This window comes from Globicephala melas, chromosome 18 (assembly GCF_963455315.2).
Source record: "Globicephala melas chromosome 18, mGloMel1.2, whole genome shotgun sequence".
Taxonomy (NCBI): Eukaryota; Metazoa; Chordata; class Mammalia; order Artiodactyla; family Delphinidae; genus Globicephala; species Globicephala melas.
Window position 1 is genome coordinate 3,830,931 of NC_083331.1, and position 22,475 is coordinate 3,853,405.

A 22,475-nucleotide genomic window follows, 5' to 3' on the forward strand; every position below is an offset into this window, starting at 1 on the left:
TCGCAGCCAGGCGGACACTGTGAAAACGCAGAGAAGGCGTAAGACCTGGTCCCTGTCTGAGGACGAGTCCTCCAGAGGGACACGCACAGCTGTGTTGGTGTTTCTGGGAATCTCCGCTCACAGGGACTCCTCCCCGCCTGCTCTCTGCGGTTCCTGAAGGTTCAGGGGCCCAGGGTGGCATCTCCTGTATGGCCCCCCCAATACCTCAGAGGTAACTCGGGGAGAATAATTTACTACCATCTAATAGAATAGAATTTATGAAGGGCTCCTACCTTCAGGGTAGAACAGCTATCTTATTGGAATCTTAGGCTGGAAAACCTATTCTGATTTGTTTTATTCTTGCTATTCTCCCTCATTACATAACTAAGGTGAGGGTTTTTTTTTTCCCCCCCTCATCCTACAGAGGCCTGGGCAGGTCTGGAATATGATTGAGCCCAAAGTTTCTCATTTCCTAATGCTCAGATTATAATGAGTAACATAAGTTACCAACTGAGGCTATGAAGTCTCATTCCCTAGGGATCTTTAAAAGTGGGTTAGAGGGGCTTCCCTGGTGGCACAGTGGTTGAGAATCCGCCTGCCAATGCAGGGGACACGGGTTCGAGCCCTGGTCCAGGAAGACCCCACATACCACGGAGCAACTAAGCCCGTGCGCCACAACTACTGAGCCTGTGCTCTAGAGCCCGCGAGCCACTACTGAGCCCACGTGCCACAACTACTGAAGCCCACGTGCCTAGAGCCCGTGCTCTGCCACGAGAAGCCACCGCAATGAGAAGCCCGGGCACCGCAACAAAGAGTAGCCCCCGCTCCCCGCAACTAGAGAAAGCCCACACGCAGCAACGAAGACTCAACGCAGCCAAAAATAAAATTAAATAAATAATTAAAGAAAAAAAGTGGGTTAGAATTTCAGCAGTCTGATAGCCTGATAGGTGTCTGGCCCTACCTGAAGGAACGGGGACTTTGATTCGCTTTTATCTTGAGGAACCTGTCAGATTTATGTTTTGAAGACCATCCAGCCATCATTTAACAGTAAGTTTCTAAAAATACCTATGTTTTTGGCTGCTTTGTGGTGTCAGCTGTGATTCCTACCAGCTGTAACTGCTGACAAGACCAAACAACAGATTTGTAATTATTTGCTCTATTCTCCGCATTCTGCTCTGTGCCAGTTACGCGTGTGTGATTTTAGCAGGAACAGCCTCCTGACAGAAACGCGGACGTAAAAGTTTATTATTCTCGCGAGTAACGCTTGCCAGCTCTCTGCTCCTTCCTGACGCTGCTTGTTCTTTGAGACAGGAGTGCACCAACCACCTCCCTGGAGAGGCGGTGGCTTCTCAGCAGAGCCTGCCTTAAGGGGCTGTGTGAGATGGGCTTTCACCACTATCACTGGTGTTTACCTGCACCTTCCATGTGGGGGGACAGATCTCAGGCAGCACCCATGCCTAAGCTGGGATGGAAAAAGGTCAAAGCAAGCACTGAACTCCACCCCCACCATCGGAGAAATAAACCATGAAGATGACATCGTTACCAACCATTCAGGTGATGGGAGGGAATTTACCTCCAATTCAGGACACATTCCTTCTCCTGGTTTTTATTTTTTTTTAATTTTATTGAAGTATAGCTGATGTACAATGTTGTGTTAAATTCTGCTGAATGGCAAAGTGATTCAGTTACACATATATAATACATTCTTTTTCAGTCTTTTCCATCATGGTTTATCACAGGATACTGAATGTAGTTCCCTGTGCTCGAGTAGGACCTTGTTGTTTATCCATCCTGTGTATAAGATTTACCGTTTTAAAGAGTACAGTTCAGTGGCGTTTAGTACCTTCATGATGATGTGCGATCGTCACCCCTGTCTAGTTCCAGAACATTTTCGTCTCCCTGAAAGGAAACCTCAGATGCTTTGAGCACCCCCGGGATGCCCTGCGCTCCCTGGGAACCGATGCTCGTTCTCTGTGATTTGCCTGTTCCAGACATTTCATATGAATGGAACCGTGCAAGACGCAGCCTACGGCGTTGGCTTCTTTCACTCACCGTGAGGTTCTCAAGGTTTTTCCGTGTTGTGCATGTGTCATACTGTGTTCCTTTTTGTGGCTGAATAATTTTCCATCGTATGGACAGACCACACTTTATCCATTCAGCAGTTGATGTCTGGATTGTTTTCATCTTTTGGCTTTTGTGAATAATGCTGCTCTCGATATTGGTGTACAAGTGTCTGAGTCCATTTTCAGCTCTTTTGGCTAATGTGACCTAGGAGTGGAATTGCTAGGTGAGACAGTAATTCCATGTTGAAGTTAGTGAAGAGCAATGGCTGCACCATTTTACAGACCCACCAGTAATGTGCTAGGGTTCCAGTTTCTCCACATCCTCTCCAGTACCTGTTATTATCTGTTCTTGTTTCACTTATAGCCATCCTAGTAGATGTTAAGTGCTATTTCTTTGTGGTTTTGACCCGCATTTCCCTAATGACTAATGATGTTGAGTATCTTTTCATGTGCTTGTAGGCCGTTGTGTTTCTTCTTCGAATAACGTATCCAGATCCTTTGCCTGTTTTTGATTTGGTTTGTCCGTCTTTATGCTGTTGAGTTGTTGGGATTATTGATATGTTCTGGACTCTAGACCCTTACCAGCTATATGGTTTGTAAATACTTTCATTTTATGGTTGTCTTTTCCCTTTTTAAAAAATTCTTATTGGAGTGTAGTTGATTTACCGCGTTGTTAGTTACAGGTGTACAGCAAAGTGAATCAGTTGTACATATATACACATCCATTCGTTTTCAGATTCTTTTCCCATATAGGTTATTACAGAATATTGAGTAGAGTTCCCTGTGCCATACCAATAAGTCCTTGTCAGTTACCTGTTTTATATATAGTAGTGTGTATATGTCAATCCCCAGCTCCTATCACCTCCCCCCATGTTTCCCCTTGGTAACCATAAGTTTGATTTCGAGATCTGTGAGTCTGTTTCTGTTGTAAATAAGTTCATTTGTATCATTTTTATTAGATTCCACATATAAGTGATAGCATATGATATTTGTCTTTCTCTGACTTACTTCACTTAGCATGGTATCTCCAGGTCCATCCATGTTGCTGCAAATGGCATTATTTCGTTCTTCTTTTATGGCTGAGTATATTCCACTGTGTATATGTACCAATCATAATCCCTTCCTCTGTCGATGGGCACTTAGGTTGCTTCCATGACTTGGCTACTGTAAACATTGCTGCAGTGAACACTGGTGTGTATGTATCTTTTCGAATTATGGTTTTCTTCAGATATATGCCCAGGAGTGGGATTGCTAGATCAAGTGGTAGTTCTATATTTAGTTTTTTAAGGAACCTCCATACTGCCCTCCATAATGGTTGTACAAATTTACATTCCTACTGGCAGTATAGGAGGGTTCCCTTTTCTCCACACCCTCTCCAGCATGTACTGTTTCTAGATTTTTTGATGAGGGCCATTCTGACCAGTGTGAGGTGAAATCTCATTGTGGTTTTGATTTGTATCTCCCTAATAATTAGCGATGTTGAGCATCTTTTCATGTGCTTTTTGGACATCTGTCTTCTTTGGAGAAATGTCTGTTTAGGATTAGGTTGTTTGTTCACTTTCTTGATAATGTCTTGATTCACAAAGGTTTTTGATGAAGTCCGATTTATCTATTTTTTCCTTTTGTTGCCTATGCTTTGAGTGTCATATCTAAGAAACATTGCCAAATTCAAGGTCGTAAACATTTAGCTCTTATATTTTGGGTCTTTGATCCATTTTGAGCTACTTTTTATATGTGATTGCAGGTAAGGGGTCAACCTCATTCTTTTGAGTGTGGAAATCCAGTTACTCCAGACCTATATGCTGAACAGACTTTCCTCTCCTTATGAATGGTCTGGGTACCCTAGCCAAAAGTCAGCTGACCATAGACGTATGACTCTTAACTACATTACAGTGATTTATATGTGTATCCTGATGCCAGTACCACACTATTTTCATTACTGTAGTTTTATATTAACTCTTGAAATAAGTTAGTGTAAGTCCTATAACTGTGGTGTTCCTTTTCCAGGATTGTTTTGGCTATCTGGGGCCCCTTGTAATTCCCTATGAATCATAGGATAAATATTTGTTTCTGCAAAAAAAAAAAAAAAAACTTGGAATCTTGCCTAATTGCTTTAGTTAGCACTTCTAGTAAATTCGTTGAGTAGAAGTGGTAAAAGCAGGCATCCTTGTCTTGATCATAGAGAGAGTTTTCAGTCGTTCACCATTGAGTATGTTGTCAGTTGTGGGTTTTTCATAAATGCTGTTATGTGGAGGAACTTCCCTTCCCGTCTTAGTTTGCTGAGTATTTTTATTATGAAAGGGTGTTGGATTTTGTCAGATGATCTGCATTAATTTAGATGATCATTATATTCTTCCTTCATTCTGTTGGTGTGGTGTATTATATTAATTGCTTTTTGTATGTTGAATCACCCTTGCGTTACTGGGATAAATCCCATTTGGTAAGGTTGTGTAATCCTTTCATTATACTGCTGAATTTGGTTTGTAGTATTTTGTCAAGAGTTTTCGTTTATAAACCCAAATCTCATTTCCCTGTGCTAATCTGTACTCCTTTTTTTCTTTTCTTCTCATTAACCAGAATTAACCAAAGTAAATATCTGATTGTGTTTCTTCACTTTTTCCTATGTCTTTGTGAGTAGATGGCTTTCAAACCATCTATAGATAATAGAATGCTATAAATGGTAAATGTTATACCCCTTTCTAGCTTCAACTTTTCCAACACTTGCAGGACATGGTACAAGAGTACAAGTGGAGGGTGTGTCTGAGTGTGTGCAAGTTGTAATAGCCATGTACCTTGATTAACACACCTGGGTGAAGACCACAGTGCCTTGTGATGCCCAGATTCTCCGGAGACGGTGATTAACACAGGGAAAAGGTAGCTGCCCTGTGTACCCCAGCCCCACCCCAGCTCTGTCCTGCGCCGGCAGGGGACCTGCACTCGCGTGTGGACAGCCCAGTCCACACGTCCCGCGCTACAACCACCCTCTGGCCACCCCCCAGGCCTCAGAGCATGGACCCTGGCTGTGTGGTCTACTTCTAGGGAGACGGAGCTAGCGAGGGGGTCAGGTTGGCCTTGGATGCCAGCTTGGGCGTTCCTGGGCAGGGACTTCTAAGGTCTCACGTACTTGGGCTGGGGGCAGGTGTGGGCTCTTGGTGGACATGTCTCCTTGGCCCCATGTCCCCCTCCCCACATGGGAGGAAGGGCTGCAGGACACAGCAGGGCCAAAGGGTGGTGCTGTCGTTGGCTAAAGCTGAGCAGGTTGGTGGATGTTCTCTGCACTAGTTTCTGTGTTTGAATATTTCATTATAAAAAAGAGAGAAAAGCATACGCCGTCCCACGCGGGAATTAGAGACGTCTGCCCAGCACAGTGCCCTGTGCCCTTTGGCGAGGCTGAGGCTGTTTCCTCAGCCGCCCAGCTAGAGACCGGGATGCATGATTTCAGAGAGCCCTTCCTGTCCGTGGCTCTGTGAGGTTCTCACGAGCCCCAGCGCTAGGAGGACCTTCTGGACCTGAAACGTCAGAGGGTCCAGGAGAGGCGGGGTGGAGCGCCCAGTCCCTCAGTTCCTGGGGAGGTATGCCTTCATCTCACCAGGGTCCCAGCGGGGAGGGCCTCAGGGAGCCCCTTTCAGCTGGGCTCGGAGCTGCCTGGCAGTGCCTTCTGTGCAGGAACCGTGGCCGGTGTGGGTCACACAGGGAGGACAGCCCTGAGAGCAGCCAGCACGGGAGCTGCGGACGTCAGGCGGCCACACGAGGACCGCGCATCTGCTCATCCCTGTGGCCCAGGGCGGTTAAGGTGGCCCCTGGAAGGAAAGATGAGAGAGAAGGGAGAGGCAGTGTGAGGGGACAGAAAAAGTGTGTGTTCTCATCAGCCATCTTCCCAAGGTGGGTAGGCTGGGGCTTGCCCTGAGCTGGTGATGAATTAAACCTTGTTCTTTCAGCCAAGATGATCAGAAACTGCTCTCTTGCAGAAACCCAAGAGCACAGTGAACTTCAGCTCATAGGACTGTTGAGAGTAGCTGGGCCCTGCTCCTCCTGCAAAGGCCCTTGGGGGAGCGTGAAGTGGACCCTGGGCTCAGGCCTGGATGGGCTGGGGGGAGGGGCTTTGGACCACAAGCAACTGCAGCTCTTCCAACTTCCGCGCCCTCAAGTTCCCAGACAGCAGACTGGGGATGTACGTGTTGCCGTGGCAAAGTGTTGCACAGCAAGTGGTTGAAACAACAGAGGTGTATTTCCCCACGGTTCTGGAGGTCAGAAGTCCCAGAGCAAAGGTGTTCCAGGGCTGGTTCCTTCCGAGACCTCCCTCCTCTGCTTGCAGGTGAAGGCCATCTTCTCCCTGTGTTCTCACATGGCCGTCCCTCAGTGTGTGTGTCTTAATCCCCTCTCCCCATAAGGACCCCTAATCCATAAGGTGGATTAGGGCCACCCCGATGACCTCATGTGAACGTTAAAGGCCTCGTCTCGTAATGCAGCCCCATCCTGAGACCCTGGAATGGGTAAGGGCTCCTGCAGGTGCAGTCTGGAGGGGTACAGTTCAGCCGTTACAGAGCGTGCCGGCCAACGCTGTACACCGCAGTCTGTTGGGGGCAAGCCCGGTGACACCCCGGCAGCAGGAAATCGGGGCCACTCTCGAGCATTTCCCAACCCCCCACCTTTGGTTGGTAGTAAAGCCCAACTGTCCTCTAGGGAGAACCTCCGTGTTGCCCCAGAGCTGCGGCAGCCTTGGAGGAGGGACCATTTCAGGAGAGGCAGGAAGCACGCCTAATCCTTGTGTTTTCAAAGAAAACTCACCTTGGTTTTCATTGTGGTTCAAAATAAGCATCAGGTTCTGCAGAGGCAACTGTCTCTGGCCGGGTCCTGGGGCACCCAGGCGAGGCTCCAGGCCCGGGGGGCAGGTGGAATGGAAGCTTTCCGTTCACCGGAGCAACAGCTCACTCCTTGCCCCGGAGGCAGGGGCCCTGGTCCCCTGCCGTCAGGAGGCAGGCGGGGCTCCGAGGGTCGTGTAGGGACGGGGTGCGCGCAGAGCGGGTTTTCAGAGGAGGGAGCCGCTCTCGAGGCATCCAGGCAGCATCTGCTGTAAATAGAGGGGCAGTTGACGAAACGGGACGTTCTCCTTGACGTGGGGCAGCCTTTTCCCGGTCTGTTTCGTGTTACGACCTGAAGCCATTCTTTCTCTGAGCACCTTCGAGAGGTGTCCTCGTGGCCGGAGACTGACCGTGTGTGATGTGCCCCCAGGACCAACGAGCGAGACCGGCTGCTCAAGAGGCTGGGCAGGAAGACGCCGCCCACCCACTTCCGGGGAGGTTCCCTCCAGCAGTCAGTGCCACGTGAGTAGCCCGCCGGCACGTGGTGCGGACCACTGCCAGGCTCTACACCCGGAAGTGGAAATGGTGTATCTGGCCCCAGGCAGGTACACCCGGTGGGTAGGCGATTCCCCGGGATCCAGTCAAATGTCTGAATGACACGACCCGTAAACTTCAGATCTGATGTGGTTCAGCTCCTGTGGCAGCCTCCCCATCAGATTCTTTCTAAGATTGAAGTGATGCTCCTTTTACATGGTTCCCCCCAAAGTAGCCCTACGCTACTGGCATATTAATCACAACAATGGCAATCACTGGGGAAGTCTCTCTGGTCTTCCCAGGAAGGCTGTGCCCCACACGCCACCCCTGCAGCTGGAGGCCAGGCCCCGTTTCTGCCAAGCAGGGTCTGTGGGGATGCGTCAGAGCCCAGAGGAGCGGGGTGGGGGGCGGGGAAACGCCAGATGGAGCTCGAGGAGGGGATGGGCTCACCTGCAATCCAGCCCCTGGGGCTGCCGGGCAGGCGAGGGTGCTGCAGCCGAGTGCAGGGGCCCCTGCGCAGGCAGCCTCCCTTCCCCAGCTGAGGCCCTGGTTCCTGCCTCTGAATCCTGCCGCGTCCCCGCCTGCACTCCCATCCCTTCAACTGACGCCCCACTTCTGCTCTCCTTTCTCTCCTGAGTTGAGACGGAAACAAGGGGTCGAAAGTGAAGCCTCACTGCACCCTTAGGACAGGTGCTGGAGGACCTCTGCCCGGCTCAGCTGAGCTCCGCCCCCCCACGGTGAACACATCTTTGCAGACTTTCTCAACAGAGGGAAGGAAAGGAACAGGTGGGACGTCATGGCCGTCGGTGACCGCCCCCACCTGGACATCCCCGTGGGAGAAGGGGCTGCAGTAGCTCCCAGCAGGGCCCACATGCCCCGCATTCTCTGAGGCTTCTCGGCCCCAAGCCACCTGGCCAAGAGCCTCAGGTCGGCACACTAAGTGGCCCCGCAGAGCCCGGGCCCCGGACCCCAGCCACGGCCTCTGATCCTCGAGAGAGGTTGAGTCCAGAGGAGGCTGGGTGGCGGGGTCCCAGCCACGAGGTTCGGGGCTCCACCTCAGAGCCGGGCTGCCTGCGGTCCCGTCCCAGCTCTGCCACTTTGTGACCTTAGGTAAGTTAACCGCTGTTCCTACACCTGTAGAACAGGTGACGTGAGAACCTCCCTGGGGTTACTGGGAGGATTCACTGAGATTGTACACATAAAGTGCCTGGAACAGAGCCTGACAGCGTGGAGTCCAAATGTTAGGTATTACTTGTTTTTTCTGCCACAAATTGAATAACTTTAGGCCACTTACATATTTCTCTAAACGTCTGTTTTCTCCTCTGAGGAGAAAAACAGAATCATCTGCATCTTACACAGCCTGTGAGGATTCACGGTGATGGGCACAGAGAACATGAGTACTGGTTCCCCAAACGCAGGGCTCGTGCCATGCAGCGTCCGACCGGAGAAAGAACAGACACTGACAGCAAAGGCGGCGCGAGAGCTTTCGTGGGAGTGCCATAAAGGGTCTTAAGACTACTACAAAACGTTTTATGAACTCTCAGTATTTTGAAGGACCAAACCAAAATTCTGATAAACAAATACAAAAAACAGGCAAGCTGCTAAAATCACACCACATTTTAAAGGCACTCCTCAGCAACTAGGAGTAGGACCCTAATGGATACCAGGGTGTTTCAGTCACGGACCACCAGAGAAGGCCATCAAGCATCGGGCGGGGCTCCTGGCCTCTGCTTGTCTCCGGCCTCAGTCTTCCCAGGAAACCGGAAGGAAAAGCCCTAGTCTTGGAGCACTTGTTCTGATGGACCACCCGCACACAGTACTAGCAACCGAGCTCATTGTTTCCTACACGGTCTAATTTCCTTACCATCCACACAGTGTTCCCAATTTCCCAAGTGCTATTAGGAGTCTTTTCCCAGACAGGAAATAGCTACTTTCATTAAGATGTTATGAGAGCTCCGATTCAAAAAAACGCTATTTCAGAGAAGTTTTATTCCAAAATAATGAAAAAAAAAAAAGACATGATTTTATGGACTTCACCAAGTGTTCTACCAGACAAGACATGCAACAACAAACAAGAAATGCAACCTGCCCTTGCACCTACCCGAATTCTACCCCCGGATCCTGGCCATGGCTGAGCACTTAGGAAGGTCTGGTCCACTGAGTGCTTTCTCCAGGCCCCCATCATTCCTTCCTGGCTGTCAGGACTTCCTGAAGATGAATGACTGTGGGAAATGCTAAGAGCCAGGGGCTCCCTCTGAGTTTGGATGCAAATAATGGCAGTTAAACGTCCCTCAGGCAGGAGCTAGTGAAGGGATGGTGTTTCTTTGTCAGGCTGGGCAGGCGGAGGCTGGCTGGGTGATTATGGTCCCTGCTGTCCTGCTCTAACCCTATCAGGCTTTGTTTCTAAGAGGAAAATATTTATCTGAATCACAGAGACGCCCATGCTCCCAGGACCACCCTATCAGGCCACTCTCCTTTTTTTTTTTCCCTGGATGCACAGGCTCAGTGGCCATGGCTCACGGGCCCAGCCGCTCCGCGGCATGTGGGATCTTCCCGGACCGAGGCACAAACCCGTGTCCCCTGCATCAGCAGGCGGACTCTCAACCACTGCGCCACCAGGGAAGTCCTCTTTTCTTTCTTAAATTCAAAGTCCACTTAAGCTCAGAAGAGACTAAGAACATCCTGGTGCCCATTTTGGAAACATGATGGTGGATGCACCCAGGGGAGCTGGTGGAGAAGCCCTCTGGTAGTGACCTCTGGGCACCCTGCTGACCCTGGGAGAAGAGATTTGCTATCGAACCAGAAGCTTCCCTCTGCTGTCCCTTAGGACAGATGCCTAGAACCCTTCCCACTCCAGAGGGGCTGAGTTAGTTATCCCACTGGACGGCCCTTGTACCCATGACACAAACAGGAGCTGCGGAGAGCACTGCAGCTGGCTTCCCGCAGGTACAGGTGGATCTGAGTGGAAAACAACGAATAAATAAAGACAGGGCTGCTGCCCCTTCCACTTGAACAGGGGTAGACAATTCCAGATGCTTTTCCCAAAAGGACAGTCGCAAACAATGTTCATGTTTACGTCTCAGCAAGTCCCCTTCATTCCTTCCCCTGCCCCCCACCCCCTCCCCACAAAAAAACACATTAAAAGGCAGGTAGTAACTGCTCTGTTTGGGCTGACTGTCAAGATAGGCTCCTCCGTCCCTGGCCTGGAGCAGAGGCCTCCTCTCCGGGCGCCAAGCGTAGAATTAGTCCCAACCACAGGAGAGGGCTCTGTGGCCTGGGCGTCACCAGCCAAGGAACCATGCTGGCGCCCATGTGGTGGATAAGAGCTGGAAGGACCTGGGCCTGGCCCAGTCCAGCCCATTCATTTTACAGAAAAGTAAACCAAGAAGACGGAGAGCTTAAAGGGCCCCGGTTCTGTGTCCAAGTCACAGCCAAGCGAGGATTGGAATGAGCGCTTCTCACTGGCGCCTCGGCCCTGGGCTCAGCTCTACCTTGAAAGCAGGGCAGGGGGATGGCCAGCTAGGGACAGAGAGCCCCGCGGTCACCTACCTCCCTGGGGAGGGAAGAGCTACACGGTGTCCCCATCTCTCGGGGTCAGGGCCCCTTCTGCAGGGAAGCGTCCCCCTGGGTGGCAGGCCCACCACCCAGCAGCATGGGGGATCCGAGGACAGCTCTGGGGCCAGCTCGGGAAACAACCGACATGCCCAGAAACATCCCCTTGAGGAAACTGGAAGGTGGACGCTGTCCAGAGCCCAGCCTTACTGCTGGAGGAGACAGGGCTATTTGCTCGATTTGCCCTGAAATGGCCCAGGGAGAGGCAGCTGGTCTGGTACATCGTGGCAGCCAAGACCCAGCACAAAGAGCATGCTGGGGCCTGGACACCAGGGCTGCAGTGCCCACAGCACGAAGAGCACGCTGGGGCCTGGACACCAGGGCTGCAGTGCCCACAGCCACACAGGTTTCAGAAGGCCTCCTCGTCCACCGTCACCTCCACCCCACAGCTCAGAGGTGAGAGGAGGCATTTCCTCTTCAGATCCCAGGAAGCCCCTGAGGCTGGGAGACCCAGCACAGCCTCCTTGTAGGAAGCAGTGGGCCGGGAGGAAGCCCAGGAGCGCCAGGGCCACCCAGGGCAGGATGAGCCGCCTGCCTGCACAGGCTGGAGGGGCTCACGCTGCCCTCGGGCTGCTGTCCCAGGGTGGGGCCTTTGGGCTGTGGGTTTGGTCTTGTTAGAAATGCAGGTGAGCAGCTCGACCGACGCCCCATGGGGGCACCTGTGTTCTTACTCTTTCACTCCCACCTGCTCCCTGCTGCCCAGCCGTGTCCTCAGTGGCTCCCAGGCCACCTCTGCAGCTCAGCCCACACCTCCTGCCTCCCAGGGTGGCCCTCCTGAGCCCCGGGGTCCTCTCAGGCTGAAAGGCATGCTCTCAGGAAGAGCTGGCCAGCCAGCCCTGGGGGGGAGGGAGACTTGGTTTACAGTGTGATCAGAGCAGGAAGTCACTTCCTCTCCTCCATCCCACAAGGACTTTTTTAGACAGTGCTACTGTATGTCTTTATAGTCCAGAAACTTTCCTTTTTAAGCCAAATGTTTGAGTAAAGTAAGAATCCAGGATGAAGGGTAACAAGATGGCAGAGTAGGAGGACATGAGCTCACCTCTTCTTATAGAAACACCAAAATCACAACCAACTGCTGGACAACATCAACAAAAAAACGCTGCAACCTACCAAAAAAGACACCCTACATCCAAAAGCAAAGAAGCCACCACAACGAGACAGCAGGAGGGGAGCAATCTTGATAAAAGCAAATACCATACCCGCCGGATAGGCAACCCACAAACTGGAAAATAATTATACCACAAGTTCTCCCACAGGAGTGAAAGTTCTGAACCTGAGAAAATATTTGAAGAGCAAATAGCTGAAAACTTCCCTAACATGGGAAAGGAAACAGTCACCCCAGTCCAGGAAGCACAGAGAGTCCTAGGGACAATAAACCCAAGGAGGAACATGCCAAGACACAAACTGACAAAAAGAAAGACAAAGAAAAAAAAAGCAGTAAGAGAAAAGCAACAAGGGATGCAATAATGTACAAGGGAACTCTCCTCCCCTAAGGTTATAAGCCGATTTCTCAACAGAAACTCTGCAGGCCAGAAGGGAGTGGCATGATGTATCTAAAGTGATCAAAGGCAAGAAACTACAACCAAAAATACTCTACCCAGCAGGGCTCTCATTCAGATTTGATGGAGAAATCAAAAGCTTTACAGACAAGTAAAAGCTAAGAGAATGCAGCACCACCAGGCCAGCTTTGCAACAAATGCTAAAGGAACTTCTCCAGGCAGCAAAGAAAAGGCCACAACTAGAAACAAGAAAATTATGAACAGAACAGCTCACCAGTAAAGGCAAACATACAGTAGAGGTAAGAAACTGTCTGCACACAAATATGATATCAAAACCAGCAGTCATGAGAAGAGGAGAGCACAAATGCAAGATATTGGAAATGCGTTTGAAATTAAAAGACCAACAATTTAAAACAATCTTGTTTATATACAGACTGCTATATCAAAACCTCATGGTAACTGCAAACCAAAAAACTACAATAGATACACACACAAAACAGGAAAAGGAATCCAAACACAACACTAAAGTTAGTCATCAAATCATAAGAGAACAAAAGAGGAAGAGAAGAAAAAAGACCTACAAAAACAAATCCAAAACAATTAACAAAATGGCAGTAAGAACATACATATCAATAATTACCTTAAAGGTAAATGGATTAAATGCTCCAACCAAAAGACACAGGCTGGGTGAATGGATACAAAAACAAGACCTGTACATATGCTGTCTACAGGAAGCCCACTTCAGATCTAGGGACACATACAGACTGAAAGCAAGGGGATGGAAAAAGACGTTCCATGCAAGTGGAAATCAAAAGAAAGCTGGAGGAGCAACACTCATATCAGACAAAATAGACTTTAAAATAAAGACTATTACAAGAGACAAAGAAGGACACTACATAATGATCAAGGGATCTATCCAAGAAGAATATATAACAATTGTAAATATATATGCACCCAACATAAGGTCACCTCAACATACAAGGCAAATACTAACAGCCATAAAAGGAGAAATCAACAGTAACACAGTAATAGCGGAGTAATAGTGGGGGACTTTAGCACCCCACGTTCATCAATGAACAGATCAGACAGAAAGTCAAAAAGGAAACACAGGCCTTAAATGACACATTAGACCAGATGGACTTGATATTTATAGAGCATTCCATCCAAAAGCAGCACAATACACATTATTCTCAAGTGCACATGGAACATTCTCCAGGACTGATCACATGCTGGGCCACAAAGCAAGCCTCGGTAAATTTAAGAAAACTGAAATCATATCAAGCATCTTTTCCGACCACACCACTATGAGATTAGAAATAAACTACAGGGAAAAAAACTATTAAAAACACAAACACGTGGAGGCTAAATAATATACTACTAAACAACCAATGGATCACTGAAGAAACAAAAGAGGAAATCAAAAAATACCTAGAGACAAATGAAAATGAAAGCACAATGATCCAAAACCTATGGGACACGGCAAAGGCAGTCCTAAGTGGGAAGTTTATTGCAATTACAATCTTACCTCAGGAAACAAGAAAAATCTCAAATAAACCACCTAACCTTATACCTAAAGCAACTAGAGAAAGAACAAACAAAAACCCAAAGTTAGCAGAAGGAAAAAAATTATAAAGATCAGAACAGAAATAAATGAAATGGAGACAAAGGGGACACGGGTTCGTGCCCCGGTCCGGGAAGATCCTGCATGCCGTGGTGCGGCTGGGCCCGTGAGCCATGGCTGCTGAGCCTGTGCGTCCAGAGCCTGTGCTCTGCAATGGGAGAGGCCACAGCAGTGAGAGGCCCGCATACCGCCAAAAAAAAAAAAAAAAGGAGCCAAAAAAACAATAGAAAAGATCAATGAAACTAAAAGCTGGTTCTTTGAAAAGATAAAATTGATAAACCTTTAGACCCATCAAGAAGAAGAGGGAGAGGGCTCAAATCAATAAAATCAGAAAGGAAAAAGAAGTTACAACAGGCACCACAGAAATACAAAGGATCATAAGACTACAACAAGCAACTGTATGCCAATAAAATGGACAACCTGGAAGAAATGGGCAAATTCTTGGAAAGGTACAATCTCCCGAGACTGAACCAGGAAGAAATAGAAAATATGAACAGACCAATCACAAGTACTGAAATTGAAACTGTAATTTTAAAAACTCCCAGCAAACAAAAGTTGAGGACCAAATGGCTTCACAGGTGAATCCTATCAAACATTTAGAAAAGAGTCAATACCTATTCTTCTGAAACTATTCCAAAATTGCAGAGGAATGAAAACTCCCAAACTCATTCTATGAGGCCACCATCACCCTGATACCAAAACCTGATAAAGATACCACAAAACAAGAAAATTACAGGCCAATATCATTGATGAACATACACAAAAATCCTCAACAAACTACTAGCAATCCGAATCCAACAATGCATTAAAAGGATCATACACCATGATCAAGTGGGATTTATCCCAGGAATGCAAGGATTTTTCATTACCCACAAATCAATCAGTGTGATACATCACATCAATAAATTGAAGAATAAAAACCATACGATCATCTCAATAGATGCAGAAAAATCTTCTGACAAAATTCAGCACCCAGTTATGATAAAAACTCTCCAGAAAGTGGGCAAAGAGGGAACCTACCTCAACATAATAAAAGCCATATACGACAAACCCACAGCTAACATCATACTCAATGGTGAAAAGGTGAAAGCATTTCCTCTAAGATCAGGAACAAGACATGGATGTCCAGTCTCACCACTTTTATTCAACATAGTTTTGGAAGTCCTAGCTGTGGCAATCAGAGAAGAAAAGGAAATGAAGGTAATCCAAATTGGAAAAGAAGTAAAACTGTCACTGTTTGCAGATGACATGATACCATTGGGTTGGCCAAAAACTTCGTTCAGGTGTTTTCAATAACATTCTATGGAAAGACCCAAACGAATTTTTTGGCAAACCCAATACATATAGAAAATCCTAAAGATGCAACCAGAAAATTACTAGAGTTCATCAATGAATTTAGTAAAGTTGCAAGAGAAATTAAAGAAACAATCCCATTTACCATCACATCAAAAAGAATAAAATGCCAAAAGTAAACCTACCTAAGGAGGCAAAAGACCTGTACTCCAAAAACTGTAAGAAGAAAGAAATCGAAGATGACACAAACAGATGGAAAGATATACCATGTTCTTGAATTGGGAGAATCAATATTGTCAAAACGACTATACTACCCAAGGCAATCTACAGATTCAGTGCAACCTCCATCAAATTACCAGTGGCACTTTGCACAGAACTAGAACAAAAAAGTCTTAAAATTTCTATGGAGACACAAAAGACCCCAAATAGCCAAAGCAATCTTGAGAAAGAAAAACAGAGCTGGAGGGATCAGGCTCCCTGACTTCAGACTATACTACAAAGCTACAATCATCAAAAGAGTGTGGTACTAGCACAGAGATAGAAATATAGATCAATGCAACAGGATAGAAAGCCCAGAAATAAACCCATGCATCTACGGTCAATTAATCTATGACAAAGGAGGCAAGACTACACAATAGAGAAGACAGTCTCTTCAATAAATGGTACTGGGAAAACTGGACAGCTACATGCAAAAAAAAAAAAAAATTAGAACATTTTTTAACACCATACACAAAAATAAACTCAAAATGGATTAAAGAGCTAAATATAAGACCAGATACCATAAACTTCTTAGAGGAAAACATAGGCAGAACACTCTTTGATATAAATCGCATCACGTTTTTGGGGGGTTTTTTTTGCGGTACACGGGCCTCTCACTGTTGTGGCCTCTCCTGTTGTGGAGCACAGGCTCTGGACGCACAGGCTCAGCGGCCACAGCTCACGGGCCCAGCCGCTCCACGGCACGTGGGATCTTCCCGGACCGGGGCACGAACCCGTGTCCCCTGCATCGGCAGGCGGACTCTCAACCACTGCGCCACCAGGGAAGCCCCATCAGTATCTTTTTTGATACGTCTCCTAGAGTAATGGAAATAAAAACGAAAATAAACCAACGGGACCTAATTAAACGCAAAAGCTTTTGACAGCAAAGGAAACCGCAAACAAAACGAAAAGACAACCATCAGAATGGGAGAAAATACTTGCAAATGATGCAACCGACAAGGGATTAATCTCCAAAATTGACAAACAGCTCATATGGCTCAATATCAAAAAAACAAACAACCCAATCAGAAAATGGGTAGAAGACCTAAATAGGCATTTCTTGAAAGAAGACACACATTTCCAAGAGGCACATGAGAAAATGCTCAACGTCGTTAATTAGAGAAATGCAAATCAAAACTACAATGAGATATCACCTCACACCAGTCAGAATGGCCATCATGAAAAAAGTCTGCAAACGAGAAATGCTGGAGAGGCTATGGAGAAAAGGGAACCCTTGTACACTGTCGGTGGGAATGTAAGTTGGTGCAGCCACTATGGAGAACAGTGTGGAGGTTCCTTAAGAAGCTAAAAACAGAGCTACCCTATGATCCAGCAATCCCACTCCTGGGCATAATATCTGGAGAAAAACATGGTTTGAAAGGATACATGCACCCCAATGTTCATTGCAGCAATGTTTACAATAACCAGGTCATGGAAGTAACCTAAATGTCCACTGACAGATGAACGGATAAAGAAAATGTGGTACATATACAAAATGGAACATTACAAGGCCATTAAAAAGAATGAAATAATGCCATTTGCAGCAACATGGATGGACCTGGAGATTACCATACAAAGTGAAGTAAGTCAGCCAAAGAAAGGCAAATATCCCATGATATATCACTTATATGCAGGATCTCAAAAACTGGTACAAATGACCTTATTTACAAAACAGAATCACAGACTTAGAGAGTGAACTTATGGAACCGGGGATGAGGGGGTGTAGGGATAGATTAGGAGTTAGGGACTGACATGTACACACTGCTATATTTAAAATAGATAACCAACAAGGACATAGCACAGGGAACTCTGCTCAATACTCTGTAATAACCTACATGGGAAAAGAATTTGAAAAAGAATAGGTACATGTATAACTATCACTTTGCTGTACACCTGAAATTAACACATTGTTAATCAGCTATACTCCAATATATCAATAAAATTAAAGATTTTAAAAAGAGAAATCCAGGACGATACATGGGCAAGATTTCTCTTTTCTTCTCCTTTAAAGGATATGACGAACTAACAGCTCCAGTAACAGCCATAAACATGCACAGACAAAAGGCATGCTGCTGCCTGTGACGTCTTTTGCTCAGAAGGTCTAATCCAGCTGCAGGACGTTTCCGTACCCCTGACCCAGAAGGGTCAGCCAACAGAGAGGGACTCCTGCAAATGTCCCTCCTGTGGGAAGGGCCAGTTAGGAGGGACAGCCCTGCCTTGGGGTGTGAATGCCAACCCCGTCTCAGAACCTCAGGACGGAGCTGCAGGAGAGCGCCGGCCCTCGGGCAAGTCATGACATCACCTTGTGCCTCAGTTTCCCCACCTGTGACACGGGAAGAACTCTCACCTATCTCATAGGGCTGTCGGGAGGAAGAACTGAGCTATGTGTGCATAATACATACAACAGTGCCTGAGACACGGAGCATTCGATAACTGTCTGCTGTCGTCACCAGCATCATTACTGGAACTGACTGTAAAAACCAGTCTTTCTGTAGCCACTGGGCCAATCATTAAATTCCTCTTGACTTTATCTAGTGATCTTTTTCTTTATTTACCCAAAAGTAAACCCGCTGCAATGTATTATGGTCCACATCCATGCGATTTCAGTGAGGCAAGCTCCCAGCACTGTGTGCACTTTGCCAGCCTTTACCGTTAGCATGTGCCTATCTGCCTACCTGGCATGTTTACAGCTTCAGAAATTACCGACTGGCCTGCAGCTTCGGGCAGATTGGGACATTTCCGGCGCAGAATGACTTTGCCTTTCCCCTTGACTGGTGGTGGGAAAGTGCAGCCGTGGACCAGTGACCCACTGATTATGCTTCACAGGCAGAAATGGGAGGCCAGCCCCGAGCCCTGCCCATCCCATCAGCACAGAACCACCCGGCCTCTGCCCACTCTTGGCCACCCACCCCTTCAAGGGGGTCACGGGTCTCTGGACCCCCATCCAAGGCTGCGGAGGCCAGTGTGCAGACGCTCGGCTGCAGCCCCCGAGCAGCCTCTCCTGGTCCCCTAACCAGCCCCGCTGTGCTCTTCTTCCAGATGGGTACGCCTTCTCGCAAGAGGAGCACGGGGCCGTGACCCAGGAAGAAATAGTCCGCGCCTACGACACCACCAAACAAAAATCCAGGAAGAAGTAAGACGCGGTCTCCCGGTGGAGCCTCCGAAAGAGATGGTCTGCTGCACCCAGTGTTAACACGTGCTTGTCAGAAGACACGGGTGTCAGTGGCCAGAACACCGGAAACACATCCCGTGGCCTTAGCCCACCCGTTTGTTAGTTCTCGATGCCCTCAGAAACCTGGACACGGGCCGCAGGGGAAGCCACCTTCCCCCTTCCCACTCGTCCATCCGCAGTGCTTGGCCTGACTTTTGTTTACGCTGTTCCGAAGCATTCAACTGTGCCCTGTGAGGTGTGAAATTAAAAACATTATGCTTCACCAGTATTTCAACATCAGTCCCGGCGGTTCTGGGAGAAGACAGAGTGGGTTTCACGGTGCATGAGAAACCCACCTGGTGGGGCTGCAGTGGGCACGCCGACTTCCTGTGTTGTCAACGCACAGATTCGGTCCGTGGTCAGCGTGTAAACCTCACTGGAGGCAAGCTGCCAGCTTGCTTTGATTCCCCCCTTTGTTTGTATGAAGTTGGCATAAACGTCCTGATTGCAGTGAAATCACAACATAGATATCTGGGTGGTAAACCTGAGAACGATTATTGGAACCTCAGTCACATTCCCAGCAGGGCGGGCCCGTCGGGGTCCCCATGGTCCCTGCACCCTTGCTGCCCGGGCGCCCCACACTCAGACCTGCTGCATGGCTGTTCCCACGCTTGGTGCATGGTGGCAGCGGGCACCGCCCAGACCCCCGCCCTCCCTCCTTCTCCCCAGATTCAGATATGGATGCCAGAAACCCCTTCCTCTATAACTAAAGAAACGTAGCAATTCACGTAGATTCTAAGTGTCTGTTCTATCTGCCTCTTTCTGACGACAGGGGAGCCTGCAGGTCAGGGCAATGGTGGAGCCGCTGGGGCCCTGCCCACCTTGGTCAGGCTCTCAGAAGTCACTTCCCGGCCTCCAGACCCCTGGACCTGGGCACCTGCTTAAATTAGAACCCACGCTTGTTCTCTTGGGAGCTCAGAGCACATTTTGCCTTTTGAGTGAATTTATAGCACATCATCCCAACGAAGGCGCACACCTGTCGCTCCGGAATCTGAGCCGATGAGTAACCCAGTGGGAAGAGGGCGGGCCCCCGAGGCTGCTGAGGAAGACGACCGTTGGAGGGAGACACTTTTCCTGCAAATCTCAGTAGAAATTTCTGAAACCAAGCCCTGAAGCCCAGACAGTTGTCACGATCAGCCTCAGGTGTCCATGGACACAGGTTTTAAGTGAACAGAACTCCAAACATTTCAAGGAAACAGCCTTCCTTACACTGACAGGTTTTCCTTCCTTATCCAGCCAGTGCTAGGCGCAGGCGGCTCTCTGCACGTGAGGGGCCCCGAATCTCAGCCGAGGAAGGGGAGTGCCGAGTCCCTGACTTTGAAGCACGGAGTCCCACGTTCTGAACGGGGACCGAACCCGGAGGCCCTGGGGCGGGAAAGCGGCACCTGGAGCCCTTCCTAAACGCCCGGTCTGGAGGCACGTCCTCTGCTCGCAGCTTTGGCGGCCGGACCAGATTTGGGGATTTGACTTAACTTCACCACTTCCGGGCAGCTGCTGCTGCTTAAAACGGCACGGCCCCCCTGGGGAGGGCTGAGCTAAGTCAGGAAATGAAACAACAGGGCATCCTGCTTCCTCCCCATCATTTCGGAGCACCCGCATCTCACCGGGCATGGAGAAAATGCTTAAAACGGCACGGCCCCCCTGGGGAGGGCTGAGCTACGTCAGGAAGTGAAACAACAGGGCATCCTGCTTCCTCCCCATCATTTCGGAGCACCCGCATCTCATCGGGCATGGAGATAATCTAGAGTATGATTTGCGTGGACCACAAAGACGAATCCCCCGCTCGTGAGGTGACGGGGACCCAGAGAGGGCTCCAGGGCGAGCAGAACGACGCAGCGAACAGGCAGGTCCAGTTGCCACTCCTTCCTCCCCAAGGTCTAAGGCAACTGAAACGCTGGAGCACCCAGCAAGCTGAGTGGCTGAAGGACCGTCATGCAGGAATCACAGCAGAATATGTGCCTGTAATTAGCACAGCGGAGCAAGGTGGGCGCAGGGCTAAAGCCCCGAGTGCAGAGGAGACACGGACGTTCTCACGGAGTCCTGTGAGGCACCCTGACGATTCAGTTTCATTTGGGACCTAAGCCTAGTTGGAAAAGGGAATTCAGACTCAGTTCTCGGTCAAACACTTGGCTCGTTCTTGAACTTAAAGCCTTCCGAATCAGATTTGTGAATTACAGTGTGCGCTTATCTGGGGCTTTTTGGTTTTTATTTTTTACATTAAAATACAGTTCAGACTTTTGAGTATTTTAAGTGTATTTTCCAGTTCCCTTGAGAAGCAGACTAAACAGTCTTTGCAGTCATGAAACATGCACACAGAAGCAAGCATTGGAGGGATGCCTTTCTATTTATTCTCCCCTGTGATTAAGCTACCTTGTAGCCAGATGACTAAATTGGGTTCTAGGAGGAACAGCTGTCACTACGTGTGATGTATGACGTTCAGCCGGGCCGACTCGGGGGCCGTGTCACTTGTCCTATCTTTAAACTGAGGTCAGAGTGTCACACACAAGCGCTCCCCCGGGGAGTAGGGTGGGCCAGACTTAAGCTGCATACTGTCAGCTCAGTGGAGATGCCACCTGGGACTTGTCACTCTGCAACACACAAAGTGACACACGGGCTGGCAGGTCGGCACCGCGGAGCCAGACCCTGGACTGGGCTGAAGTGGCAGGTTCCACTCAGGGCCAGTGGCCTAGCCCGTCTCTAGGCAGAATATTCCAGGCTTCTTGACCAGTGTCACATTCTCTCTTCTTGCCCTGTGCTTTGGAGAAAGGAGATGCCGTTTCTTTAACACTTGGAGTGATACCCTAACACGCGAGCCTGGGCTTGCAGCTCACAGTTGAGAGCTCTGCTGGCCTTTCCTTCACCTGACAAGGCTTTAGGTCTTGCTGTAGGGAGCTGGCAGTGAGAATCTGTAATCACTTGTCAAGAAACAGTGAATAACGAAAAAGTAAGTGTAAGTAACTAATATCTGAAAACGCACATGGACATACATCACGGACTTTACGGTTGGATGTTTTTTTTCTTAAAGAAAGCTCTAGTCTATAATCTCACCGTGAAAACAATGACCCTTTATCCTTTTGAACCATAAGGAAGAGAATATTCTATCATATTCCTGCCCCTGGAGATGTATGCCTTAGACCACAGGTTGAACAGAATGTTTGCAAAACTCTGCTGTGGGATAAGGTAGTCCTTGGTTTTGAACACGTGAAAGAACTACACACGGTTCAGCCAGGGTTTGAATTACTGCCCAGGGTCATTGTCCCAAAGTAATTCAAGGAGTGATTTAGGCCCAGCATTTGAAATGTAGCCTTCATCTCCTGGGATCCATAAAATCAAAAACTTGAACAGGGAAAAAAACTGTGGTTAAGCAGAGCCTGAAATAATAATATGGCAAAGAAATGAGTTACCAGGTCAAGTTAAAGGATGGCATCCCCCATGGTATTCATTAAGTACTTCTTCATGCAAATGCTTAAGTTAGAAAGTGTAATAGTGATGGAGAGAGTGAAAATAAAGACCTCCTCCAAAAAAAGGGGGGGAGCAATAGAGCGGTTGGCTTTGAGGCTGGTTCGTCACCGGCTCGAGGCAGTTCTTGGTCTCTGTCAGCCT

At 48.5% G+C, this 22,475-nt stretch overlaps 1 protein-coding gene across 2 annotated transcripts in view; it reads left to right on the forward strand.

The window, feature by feature from the left end:
• LOC115866786 (phospholipid-transporting ATPase IB) overlaps positions 1-21,111 on the forward strand; it is a 529,444-nt gene extending 508,333 nt beyond the window's left edge. For both annotated transcript variants that reach the window (XM_060287727.1, XM_060287726.1), the window contains exons 36-37: positions 7,275-7,366; positions 18,701-21,111. In XM_060287727.1, coding sequence (XP_060143710.1) covers positions 7,275-7,366; positions 18,701-18,798 — 190 coding nt within the window. In that variant the 3' untranslated portion in view covers positions 18,799-21,111. The remainder of the gene's footprint in view (positions 1-7,274; positions 7,367-18,700) is intronic.
• The last annotated feature ends 1,364 nt before the right edge of the window (positions 21,112-22,475 follow it).